The sequence below is a fragment of the Pleuronectes platessa genome, chromosome 3 (genome assembly GCF_947347685.1).
Source record: "Pleuronectes platessa chromosome 3, fPlePla1.1, whole genome shotgun sequence".
In the NCBI taxonomy this organism is placed as follows: domain Eukaryota; kingdom Metazoa; phylum Chordata; class Actinopteri; order Pleuronectiformes; family Pleuronectidae; genus Pleuronectes; species Pleuronectes platessa.
Window position 1 is genome coordinate 11,522,393 of NC_070628.1, and position 12,309 is coordinate 11,534,701.

The following is a 12,309-nucleotide window of genomic DNA, read 5'->3' on the forward strand; positions in this document are numbered from 1 at the left end:
GAGCAGGTGCTAGACCAGCCTCCGTGTCAGAGCACCTGCTTCACTGAAGGCAACAACATGAGCAAGAAGCTGATCCCCAACCAGCTCTGAGGTTGCAGCCCTGCAGTCTGACCTCTGACCTGCTGGTGGGGAAGACTTAGGAGCGACTCTCTTTGGGGGGACGAGTAAAGTGGTGCATTATCGGCTGTTTTCTATTGTTGTGTCTGTGGAGTGTGGAGTAAACCAGGGGGAAAAGCACCTGTTTCACTGGTTTATAACATTTGCTCTGTGGGGACGCTCCTGACGCTCTTGAACGTAAGCCAGTTCTCTAGTGCCACCCACTGGCCTTGTCCAGACACAACACAGCAGCATGGAGACCAGAGGACAAACTGGAGCTACAGCAGATTCAACGACACCAATTTGGTCTATGTGGAGTTAAAATGTATTATTTTTTTGTGGAAATAAGCTGCAAAAACAAAATACAATATTGTATAAAAATATTGTTAAAATCAGAGAAATACCTTGTAAATTAGATTCAATGCCTTCAAGTTATACTTTTAATAAAGAAGCAATAATAAGAACATCAATCAGAATTATTATTATTATTACTAATAATATAAGTTTCTATGTGGATTTTAATTAAATAGCTGTTTCTAGTTTGATAGTGTGTTAGTATAAGTATAGTTAACATTTTTTATATTTTGTCTATGGACCTATACACGAAGTCGAAGTGCGCCACCAGGTGGTCTTGAGTTGTTACTTAAAGTCCAGAAGTGAAGACCGAGAGGATGAAACCTTAAAAACATGACATCTTATTAAATTGAAGTTTGTCATTATTCTCCCTTTGAGACCTGTTTAAGTTTTCCAATAAGAAAGATCACATTTAAAAAATTTAAATTCAATTGAAATCTTTACATGTAACTGCTTTATTTCAATGATTTTGAAACGTTATGGCACTGCCTACTTTGTGGTAGGGCTATACGAATTAACTAGTCTCAGAAAATGGTTTATTCAGTGGAACCAAACGAAGACAGTGGGTCGGTTTGCAACTTCATGATCATACTGTTTTTTGTAAAGTCAGACAGAATCTTATTTCCGTTGCGATACTTCACAACAAAATTAATCAGAGTAGTTTGGCATGCTTTCCGGTGTCACACTTACTTTGAAAGACAAACACTCTCTTCCGTTCTTCCTCTTTTTAATCATCTGCTGACTTGACGCAGTCTTTCAACAGGTGCAAAAAATGAATGGGAAGCATAAAAAAAAGTCAGTTTGCTGCAAAGAGTCAGACTCAAATAAAGTAAATGACAATAAGACACAGTAAAATATGTCATACGGAAATGTTGATAGGCAGGGAATATCAATTTATGGGTCTGTTATGATGTGAAATGTTTAAATGGGTTAAACTGTGAGATTCATAATTGAAACCTCGGTTGGTTCCCTCTTTAGATTCGATTCAATAAGTCCTCGATTCATTTTGAGTATTTGGGAAACTGACTTGTCACCACAAGTGTATGTCTGGTTTGTGGCAGACAAGTTCCTCTGCGGCTGCACTGGGAAACTACATTATTACCACGATGAGAATAAGATAAGATTAATAAATAAATAGATTGAAATAAATTGTTACTTTCATCCTAATCCCATTTCACAGTGTGCCCTTTAAACGTCCCCGGCGCAGACTTGGCAAGGGGCACGAATATGGCGCAGGTCTTAACCTTCGACCTCGGATATTTATCCAACCTCGTTTTTCCGTTTGACAGAATCCAAATCCATCACTCAAAATTCTCGCGATAAATGGCGCGGATATATTAGGGCAGATGGAGGAGCCTCGTCCACTTGCAGGGGCGTTGGGTTTCCTTGAGGACCAGTGTGAGGTTTGGAACAGTCAAGGGTCTCGAGTGTGCACCAGAAACATCCAACCATGTCGGACGCGGTGATCAGTTTCATGAAGGACTTTTTGGCCGGTGGTGTCGCCGCTGCCATCTCCAAAACTGCTGTCGCTCCTATCGAGAGGGTCAAGTTGTTGCTGCAGGTAAAATAATTGATCCAACTGTTGCCCACAGCGTGGCCACGTGTTGACTGCCTTGTGCGTAAAGCATGCGTAAATGTTGGATAACTGATCCACCTAACATCAAATTGTACAAATGGATATGTTTTTAATAGAAGCAAAGTGTACTCGTGGGTGAATTGGGTTAATTTGATCCGGTGCCTAATGTCAAGTGGCACGTGGGAGCTCTTGCGTCAATGTGGAGATGGTTTTACGCACCGGACTTTGCAACGTTGCTGCTCTGACGGGGATGGTGACAAGTCTTTGATATGTGATTCCATAAAATCAAGACATCAATAATTTATGATGCTATCTGTTTATAAAGTTAATTTTTGCCCCACTTTCACAGACGACCGCAGTAATATTCAGAGAAATTGAATTGCTAAATTTAACTTGGAGTAAGTAATCCAATACAGAGCAGAATCTCAAGTGACAGGTGAAGAGCCTGGAGGCCGCTGCCACCACTACAGCACATGATGCCTGGATACAGAATAAGAAACAGATACTTATATTACGTTAAAATAATAAGTTATCAACAGTGAAATAAAACATATGAGCATTTACTATATCGTTATTATTATTAAATAAGGCGTGACAAAGTTCATTTGCACAACATTTAACCATATCATATTAACTCCCTGTGGTATTCACCTATTCTTTTCTTGTCTCTGCTTGCAGGTCCAGCATGCCAGCAGACAGATCACCAAGGAGATGCAGTACAAAGGCATCATGGACTGTGTGACCAGGATCCCAAAGGAGCAGGGCTTCATTTCCTTCTGGAGAGGCAACCTGGCCAACGTGATCCGGTACTTCCCCACCCAGGCCCTCAACTTCGCCTTCAAGGACAAGTACAAGAAGGTCTTCCTCGGTGGAGTGGATCAGAAAACACAGTTCTGGCGCTACTTCGCCGGTAACCTGGCATCCGGCGGCGCAGCTGGGGCCACTTCGCTCTGCTTCGTCTACCCTCTGGACTTCGCCAGAACAAGACTCGCCGCCGACATCGGAAAGGGCACAGCCGAGAGAGAGTTCTCCGGTCTCGGCAACTGCCTCACCAAAGTCTTCAAGAGCGATGGCATCAAGGGTCTCTACCTCGGCTTTAACGTGTCAGTTCAGGGCATCATCATCTACAGAGCGGCCTACTTCGGATGCTTCGACACAGCCAAAGGTGCCGCACATCTGTCCGACCTGACCTTTAACATGTTTTCAACATCTGGGTATGTGTGTTTTCCAGTAATAAGCGAGTGTCTTCACTCTTCCCTCGTGCAGGCATGCTGCCAGACCCGAAGAACACGCACATCTTCATCACCTGGATGATCGCCCAGACTGTCACGGCTGCGGCTGGTATCATCTCATACCCCTTCGACACCGTCAGGCGTCGCATGATGATGCAGTCTGGACGCAAAGGAGGTGAGTGTCACTCACGTCCTTTAACTGAGCAATTCTACCTGCTTGGTGCATTTTTACGCACGCATCCGTGGCATGTACGCATCACTAACTCGGTCTCAATTTCCACAGCCGACATCATGTACACGGGCACAATGGACTGCTGGAGGAAGATCATTAAGGACGAGGGATCAAAGGCCTTCTTCAAGGGGGCCTGGTCCAACGTGATCAGGGGCATGGGGGGTGCCTTCGTGCTGGTGCTGTACGACGAGATCAAGAAGTACACATAATAAACTCTCTCATCTCCGAGTGCCGATGGGAAACCTTCTCTCTGTTTGAGTCTTAAATCTTGGGATCGGGCGATAACAGCTTGTGGTGAATTACAATGTGGATATGTGCTCCTCTGCAGCAGCCCAGGGAGGAGAGGTGCATTTGACCTGGGTTTAACATGCCTCCCTCTGTATATATCCCATCTATCCTGTGCATCATCACATCTCCAATCAACCACCGGTCACTGCCCGCCATATGCTCCTCGTTGTGACCACTCTGACCCCTGTGTCCAACCTCATACACAATTTTATTAAAAATAAAAATATTATTCAATGGTCCAGTTTTTTTCCAACACATGTTCTATTGTCACGCCCAACACGTCATCTGCTGTTAAATGGACTTGTCACAGTAAAACACATTAATGATGGCTCTGTTCTATTCAAAAGTCACAGCAGCTCTTAGTGGCAGCACAAGGGGAAAATGTATCAAGACATACAAGTAACATTGAAAAATAATCTAGAATGAGTAAGATAAATATAGATATACCATATACAATATTAGGCTGTTTTTTTTAATGCAATTTAAAAGGTACATTTATCAAAAATCCTTTGCAATATACAATATGTGTAGCCCTCTTTCTTAGATTTGGGATTCTAGTCATATACTGTGGGTCTAGATGGTGTTACTACAGTCAGTGTAAACCCAATAGTTAAAATATCTGTATCAAGATCATGAAACCCTCTTTAAACTGAAAGATGAAGCCTGCGCCTGGATTTTCACTTCTAACAATCTGTTCTAAACAAGAATTCATTAAAAATCCTCTTTCGTTTTATGGCAATTGGTCACGAGAATGTTAGACAATTACTTAAGATCAACTGTTCTCCAAGATGTAAATAACACACTTCTTATTAATGGAACGAGCAGCCTTTTTATTCAAGTATCAATATATTAATAACAACAAATATTAACTTCCCTATATCCTTGTAATTTTGTTTATAATTCTATAGCACATCAGAATTTTGACAATTGTGAGAAATTGCAGAAATAAACCAAAATGTCACTTACGGATATAATAAATTAATTTTTGTTATTTTTGTAATGCATAATTTATAGTAGCAGTTGATGTAAAGGCAATATTCTCTACAGAAATGCACCCAGCGATCTTAAGAGTAATGAGAAGCCACAGTTGAACTATTGGAGTGCATAATTAGAGAGCATTGTTTGCTATACGTCAGCATCAAAGAGTAGAACATAATTCCAACTTCTTCATAAAAGTAAACTTGATACAAGGTCTACAGCAACGTGCTTCTTAAACTGCGTTCAAACACAAGGGGCTGTTTCTCCTGGCGGCCCCAAGGAAAATGACACTACATTACATGTCATTTGGCAGTCGCCTTTATCCGAAGCGACTTACAATTAGTCCATTCAACATCTATGAGGGGCCATTTAGGGGTTCAGGATCTTGCCCAAGGACACTTTGGCATGCAGATGGGGAAGAGTGAGGATTGAACCGCCAACCTAGGCCAGATAATATTCCAGTGAGAGAGAGAACAGCCGGAGGTTCTCTGGATGATTCACGGCGAGCGAGTGGGCACATTGGTGATGCTGCTAACCTCCATCGACGCAAAGCCGACAAAAAACACACAAAAAATCTAATATCTCAATATGAAAAAGCAATGCAGTACACAAGGAAGACACCGACGACGAGGATGATCCAGAGACCTGGGAAACTCCCGCTGTGTTCTTCGTATGTCAAAGGAATAACTCTGGAGTTCATGTCTGAAAACGGCTTGAGTAGCTGCAGCGTTTTTGTGACGTGGGTGCAGGCGTGCTGCCGGAGTCTGTGGTGGTGGAAACTGCTCTGGAGCTGTGTCTGGTGGAACTAGCAGACCTGGGACCCACTGCACAAAAGGAAGACACTTATCAATACACGCTCAAAAGAAATACCAAAAATTTTTCAACTTCTACATGTCATAGTGCAGGTCAAAACCCACACACAAGCACACACAGCAAATTGCCATTGAGCAGCTTTTATTCTACTTTGCAGGTTACACGATAATGCTATAAAGATGCAAGAAAATCTGCCCTTAATATAATCCTCAAAACTCCTAGATTTATTTAAATCAACAATAAAAGTGTTTTTGCGCTAAGAGCAGGAGCTTCAGCTAAGTTGTTATTGACGTGTGTTTCCACAGTTGCTTTGCTCTGTCTGAAAGTCGTGTTCTGTAGCCGTCTGATGGAGCAGCAGCACCGTGACACAAGCTGATTCTCTTTGCCCGTCTTAATCAAACCATCAGATTCAAACACCCACAGGCTACTACAGAATGTTCTGTTCACACCTGTACTTAGCAGTGACCACATGAGATCAGATCACAGATATTAAAACAAGGTCTGAGGTCAATGACTCCCTGTGAACCTACTTTTGAAGAATGATAACCCTCAGGGAGGGCTGTGTACTCAGGTGGTCAGATGCTGTGAAGTTACCTCAAGAGTGGGATTGTCTAAAACTGAAAATCCACAATTCCTGACCTTCTTGGATCTGTCGTACATATGAAATATGTAAATGGAGGAGAGATGGACAAGAAATGCTTGTTTTTAAAAACAGTCATGTGAAGTTGAAGACCCTGTATGAGCAGGTGTCCAGTTGCCAATTGAATTTGAACACAATCAAATTGTCAGAAGAAGAAACAAAGAACTTACCTGAGTTTAATTCGAAGGAGGACCTATCTTTCCGAGACAGTGGGTAGACAGGACCTCCATAATATGATGCTAGTCGCTGGTAATCCTTCTCCTGCTCGGAGCGCTTCATACCATATGAAGGCTTGGCAGACTCCAGTCGCTTCAGGAAAGCCTGCAAGGAACACATTCATTTCACCTTTTGAGAACCCATTCTAAGACATATCTTCTCGTACCACTAAATAAATCAAACCACCTATGTAACCGTCTTGAAACTGTCAGTTTCGATACATTGTTAAAGCCATCATGTCTGAGACGTTCAGGTAATCAGACTGTTGCAGATGAGGGAATATGTTTCAAGGAGGATGGTTGAACATCAAGTGCTTTACCTGTGCGAATTGAGCACTTAGATGTTCAGGCACGTATCCATCAGGCAGTGGAATCATCTGATTGTTTGGGTAGTGGCTTAAACGTTTGAACATTCCCGTATATTATCATAATTAAAGTCAGCTAGTATCTCTTGCTGTGTGTTACTATGTCTGACTTCAGCCACAAAACTTAAATAAGAAGTAAGACTCACAACAAACACACACAAATTCTCGAAAGATCTCCTGGATCTTACACTCACTGCAGACAGACTTGTCCCCTACTTATTTCTACAGTGTGTGAATAATTATAAATCTCTCCCCTCTACATTAGAAAATTAAGTACTTTGTGCGACTGGCCAATCTTGAAAGTGAACAACTAGTTCTACTTGTGCAGGACACATGTATGATGTGTTGGGTGGATACACTCATCACCCGGCAGATTCAATTACTTCACTCTAAGAATAGAGAAGGCGAAATGCATGACGTAGAGAGAATCAGGAGGAAGAAGAGTTTGTCCTGATAATGACGGGATCTCATTCCTCTATTCAAAAGCAATAAGTATTAATTGTCTAATCAGTAAAAATGACGAAACATTAGTGACAATAAAAGAAAAGAATGAGGAGTTTCCACTGTTTTCACTTATAAACAGTAAAAAAAAAAAAAGGCTCCTCCAGAATGAACTTGCTGAATTCACACTGCTGCTGGTCTGAACCTGTGCTTTTATGACTGCGTGGTCAGGCAGAGGGAATACAGGAGGAGAGAGGCTGCAGCTGCAGACGCTGAACTGTCTGTTAATGTCACTCTGTGGGTCTGAGGCGAGCCGCCCACCTGCTGCCGCCTGTCTCAGCCCATCCGTGTCTGCTTTCAGGGGTGACGCTTCACATCTAGTATCCTTAAACATATAGTAGGACGTATTCGTTTCCAGTGATCCTTATCATGTTAACGACGATATTAACAATGCAGAAAAGATTTGCATTTATGTTTACAGTTTTTGGAGGAAGATTATGTCTATTTTTTTATTGAAGATCTATATATTTGGTTGTATTTTTTCCACTGTAGTGACACATATCACAAACTAAACTTGACCTATCTTTTCATCTATACATCCCCACCTTATATTCTATGATATTTGGAAGATTTGCAATTGTTTCATTGTGGTCAATGGACTGTATTTATATAACACCTCTTCAGTCTTATCAACCACACAAACCGCTTTACAGCAGTCGTTGCTATATGCAGCACGGCTGGAGGTGCTGGGGATCAAACCAGCGACACCGTGGCTAGTGGACGACCCTCACTACCTCCTGAGCCACCGTCGCCCCATATATTAGGATGATATTACTTTTCTTTTATCAAATAATCAAATTGAAATCTCTTTTGCAAGAAAGACCAGAGAAGGGCAGAAGACAAGTAAAAAATAAAAAACACAGATTTAACAAACAGGACAAACACAGAGCAAGCAAGACAACACAATCAGAGACATACTGAAAATTGTATGGTAAAAGTTACCACAATAAATCAGTTTGGACTATACGACAAAAAAAACTCTGGAATTCATCCCATATGTTGCAAAGATTTTTGTTCTTTGATCTCTTGATCTTTTTGTTGTTTTTGAAGGCCAGCCCAATTTTTCATATAGTTCACAGTGATGAGTATGCAATGTGTTGTATTGGAGCGAGGGACAGGAATACTTGCTATTTGCAAAGGGTGAGTTTGTGACTCTATTAATAGAGTGTTTTTCCACACTGACCTCCGATTTGACATCAGAGCTTGATAAAAAAAAAAAAAAGATTGAATCAACATCTTCTCTACTACCTTCCATGGATCAGATGCCACAACTGATGTGTGCTGATGATACCACCGAACCTTAATCCAATAAATCATTGTTCATTCACACGGATCAATCTCACTCACCAGATTCTCTGTCTCGATGCGTTTCTGGTCCCGACGCCTGTTAACTGCGCTGTGATGAACGTGCATGGCAGGCGAGTGGCCGGCTCTCTTGGTTTTCTTCTTCGCCGCACTCTCTGGTCCGGGCTCTGCAGAAAGGCGCGACAGCACCCGGAACAGTCGCTGGTTCTCCTGATCTATGCGCTGGACATCGTTGTTGTTGAATGAGAAGTTCTTCCGGTTTTTCCGTCCAGGATAAGAGGCGGCCGGTCCACCTCCAAGTTGACTATCTGAAATGAAGGAGCCTGATGGAGGAAAAGGACAAAGGTTCAAGTATTTTCATTTTCTTTAACAGAGTTGCTCGGTTTTATGCAAAGTGAATAAACTTAATCTGAGGCATCTCCTTTTATGCCCAATACTTTGTCTAGTCCCAGTTAAATGAACATAATTGATAATGTTTGTTTGTTAACTTACACTCTGAGTCCTCGTACTGAGGTGTCTCGCTGAGGCCACTGGAGGGCACACTCTCCTGCTGCGGCTCTGTCGGGCTTCGCTCCTCTGCCTCTGTGTGGTTCAGGTTCAGCGACTGCAGGGGGGTGATGTCAGGAGAGGAGAGGGGGCTCACATTTGTCACTGTGTCGTCCGACTCCTCTGTACAGCTGGTGGTCATGTCCTGAGATCCTGCCCCACCCTGTGTGGACCGTCCCTCTCGAGGGGATAAAGAGGACTTCTTGGGTTTGTGAGGGATGGGGGACCTTCTACAACTACAGCTAGAGCTGCTTTCGGAGTCCTCGGTTGAAGAGGAGGATGGAATTTGGCTGCGCAATTTTCTTGTCGGTTTTTTAGAAGCTTGTGTATCTCTCCATTTCGAGTGTTTGGACGTGGACCCCGCCTCTTCTTCAGTCTCATCTGGACTCTGGTTGTATATGTCCCTCTCATTTACCTCATCCAACAAAGCCATGGATGTCTTAGTGGGTCTTTTAGAGAGCACCTTGTAATCTTCCTCACCATCACTGCTGTCACTGCTGATGCCTTTATCTGACATAGAGGCTGCAGGTGATAGGTTAGAAACCCTTCGCTTACTTTCCTCCTTTGACAGAGAGCTGTTCTTTTTACTTTCCCCACTGCTTCCGTTGCTGTTAACTTTCTGCCGGTGTTTTTTTGTCCCATAGGTCCTCTGGGACAAACCACTATTTGCTTTTTCAGTCTGTTTTGCTGGAAGCTTCTCTTTCACTGGTGCAATCTCCGTCGTTTCACGTCCTTCTCTACTGACGCTACCGTCGTCAGCATCACTGTCGAAAAATGAATGATCCACCTCATCTTCAACTTCACTGGAGGTGAGCATGACTCATCTGCTCTCACCCACTGAACCTGTCGGAGAGTGTGAGGAATGAGATGATGTCATTTATTGATTAAAGAACAATTTTTTTCCACAATTTAGGACATTTTACATAACATTACCTTACTTTATAATACAGCTTACCATAGTGGTCTGTCATTACATCCACACAACATTAAAGTCATGTAGCAAACTCATAAAAGTATCGATCAACAGTTTTCAACCTGCGTCAGATGAGCAAAGAATTAGAATTAGTTCAAGGTTCCCACGCTTGCCTTGAAAAAAAATTCCATGCTACCTCCTGATTTTCCAGGTACCATATTAAGTGATGATCTATAGGCCCCTGAGGCTTCCCGCATGTATTTGACCCTTCTATTGAGATCGCGAGCAACGTTTCTCGGTTATTATTCCCACCAATCTGAAACTATAATTTTAAAGTCTATATCACCAGGTTGCCTGCATCAAATTCCAACATCTAATATACCAGACAGGATGCCAAGAGCATGCTCTACAACATGGGATCATCCATTTCTATCTACAGTAAAAGCTTTTCACATGTAGAGGGTTTTTATAAACTCATCTTAATTCTGTGCTCAATAGTTTCATTTTATTACTATTTTACACATCATCCAATAAAATTTTCCAGGACCACTGTTTCAATTTCCATGTAGGTGCTCACTTTTGCTCAGTTTCCATAACTTTTCCAAACCTGGAAAATGAAAAAGTAAATTCCATGTTTTCCATGGATTCCAGGTACCGTGGGAACCCTGTAGTTATCTACAATGTATTGCACGTTAGAGCTTAAATGATTGATGCCTAGAAAATAAATATTTTTTAATTTTTAAGTATAAATAATCTATAATAATTATCTATATTTGTGCATAAGCTTTAGTCGTCAAATAATACAAAGTCAGTGTGCTGGATAGAGATGGATTGTTTTGACAATTTAAGTTTAGAATATTATTGAATATATATTTTTAGGAAAAAGAAGTTTGCCTAGTTACTGGCAGAGTAAATTCACTTTAGATGTTTTACTGTGTTTGTTTTGTTTGATGTATTTTCTGATTTGTCAACAAGTCTGTTGGTTTTCGGTTGTGGATGCAAAAAAGTATTCCTTAAAGCAGAACTTCCAATTTGATCTGTTTTATTTGGCATCAGGTCAAGTTGTTATTCGATTTGAGGAAAAGACCTTCAAACATACAAGGGATGTTCACCATCTAGTCCTATCTTCTTAAAAACAAGTTGCATATCTTTAGAGGCTAAAACAAAACCAAGCATATAGAGCCATTGCCTGAGCTTGACGAGACTGAGATGCAGAACTGTCATTTATTTGTATCTGAGGAGCTGAAAGCTGCTAACACACTGGCATGGTCTTGTGTCTCATTTGAATGAATAACAACGAGTGCACATATTAAAACGTCATTAGTCAAACATTGTAATTATGTATGACAGACATATTTAACTTGAGATTTAGACCGACGAGCTCTTGTAATGATAATTCCGGGTCAACAGGGACACTTTCCTCCGCACAGTACACAGCTGCTCACCCAGGGAACATGATGGAAAGCCTTGGACCTTTGAAATGAGGTTTTTATCCAACTAGCTTAACTAAACTCCAGCGGGTTGTAGCTAACTTCAGCGGCGTGGCAGCGAGATCGTACCTGAGGTCGAGGGACAGACGCTGGTTGACGTGTCGGTTGATGAGCAGAAGAAACACAGAAACCCCGTCGGTGAGGGAGAGCTCAGGTCGTGGCAGCGGTAGCTCGTGGAGTCATTTCCGCTCAAATCGTGCAAGTCGTAAAGGCATTTCCGGTGTCAACAGAAGCGGCCTCTGATCCGTAAAGGCAGCTGCCTATGTTCCACGATGTTAAGTTACAACTGCCTCTGTCAGGACACTGTTTAGAGGCAGCTGCCTTTGGTGTAAAACTGTGTGGAGGCAGCTGGGAGTGTTTACACAAGTGTTTGTCTGAGGGCAACTTCATCTGTTAGTGATTTATTCAATAAGATAAACACTCAAAATGATTCAACAAAAGCTCCACATCTATCAGATCCATATGCATGGTCTTGGTGTCTATGGATTGGTAAAAACTCAAAGACTGTATTCTCAGTATCACGTACAGTGTGTCTGATACTATGCCTGAGTAAACTGTGATAAACCTAAGGAGAAATGTACATTTGTATTCTTTCATACAAATGTTCAAAAGGTTCAACGTGTAGAATTTAGTGACATCTAGTGGTGAAGTTGTACATTGCATCTAAACACCCTTCCCCTGACCCTCCCCTTCCAAACACAAAAGAGAACCTGTGGTGGCCTTCAGTTATCATAAAAACTCAAAAGGTTTAGTTTGTCCAGGCTG

At 41.9% G+C, this 12,309-nt stretch overlaps 2 protein-coding genes across 5 annotated transcripts; one reads left to right on the forward strand and one right to left on the reverse strand.

Annotated features, from left to right (window-relative positions):
* Window positions 1-1,831: 1,831 nt before the first annotated feature.
* On the forward strand, window positions 1,832-3,908 carry slc25a4 (solute carrier family 25 member 4). The gene is made up of 4 exons (XM_053419533.1): window positions 1,832-2,011; window positions 2,705-3,191; window positions 3,293-3,433; window positions 3,542-3,908. The coding sequence occupies exons 1-4, from the start codon at window positions 1,901-1,903 to the stop codon at window positions 3,697-3,699; spliced, it is 897 nt and encodes a 298-aa protein (XP_053275508.1). The 5' UTR covers window positions 1,832-1,900; the 3' UTR covers window positions 3,700-3,908.
* A 112-nt stretch (window positions 3,909-4,020) lies between these two features.
* Window positions 4,021-11,728, reverse strand: cfap97 (cilia and flagella associated protein 97). 4 transcript variants are annotated; one of them, XR_008338205.1, is made up of 6 exons: window positions 11,614-11,728; window positions 9,088-9,984; window positions 8,638-8,918; window positions 6,380-6,530; window positions 6,100-6,218; window positions 5,460-5,580 (listed from the first exon to the last, which is right to left on the reverse strand). XR_008338205.1 is itself a non-coding variant. In XM_053419534.1 (5 exons), the coding sequence occupies exons 2-5, from the start codon at window positions 9,956-9,958 to the stop codon at window positions 5,453-5,455; spliced, it is 1,431 nt and encodes a 476-aa protein (XP_053275509.1). In that variant the 5' UTR covers window positions 9,959-9,984; window positions 11,614-11,728; the 3' UTR covers window positions 4,021-5,452. The 4 variants fall into 4 exon arrangements, 3 of the variants coding, with proteins under 3 accessions (XP_053275509.1, XP_053275510.1, XP_053275511.1); XM_053419534.1 differs by lacking the exon at window positions 6,100-6,218 and having other exon boundaries at window positions 4,021-5,580; XM_053419535.1 differs by lacking the exon at window positions 6,100-6,218 and having other exon boundaries at window positions 4,021-5,580; window positions 11,500-11,631.
* Between the last annotated feature and the right edge of the window lie 581 nt (window positions 11,729-12,309).

Coding starts and splice junctions, on each gene's coding strand:
- slc25a4 (XM_053419533.1), top strand. CDS start 1,901: ATGTCGGACGCGGTGATCAGTTTCATGAAGGACTTTTTGGCCGGTGGT. Junction 2,012..2,704: donor GGGTCAAGTTGTTGCTGCAG/GTAAAATAATTG, acceptor CTCTGCTTGCAG/GTCCAGCATGCCAGCAGACA. Junction 3,434..3,541: donor GCAGTCTGGACGCAAAGGAG/GTGAGTGTCACT, acceptor CAATTTCCACAG/CCGACATCATGTACACGGGC.
- cfap97 (XM_053419534.1), bottom strand. CDS start 9,958: ATGCTCACCTCCAGTGAAGTTGAAGATGAGGTGGATCATTCATTTTTC. Junction 6,531..8,637: donor GCATCGAGACAGAGAATCTG/GTGAGTGAGATT, acceptor TGTTCCTTGCAG/GCTTTCCTGAAGCGACTGGA. Junction 5,581..6,379: donor CTCCTTCGAATTAAACTCAG/GTAAGTTCTTTG, acceptor CCTTTTGTGCAG/TGGGTCCCAGGTCTGCTAGT.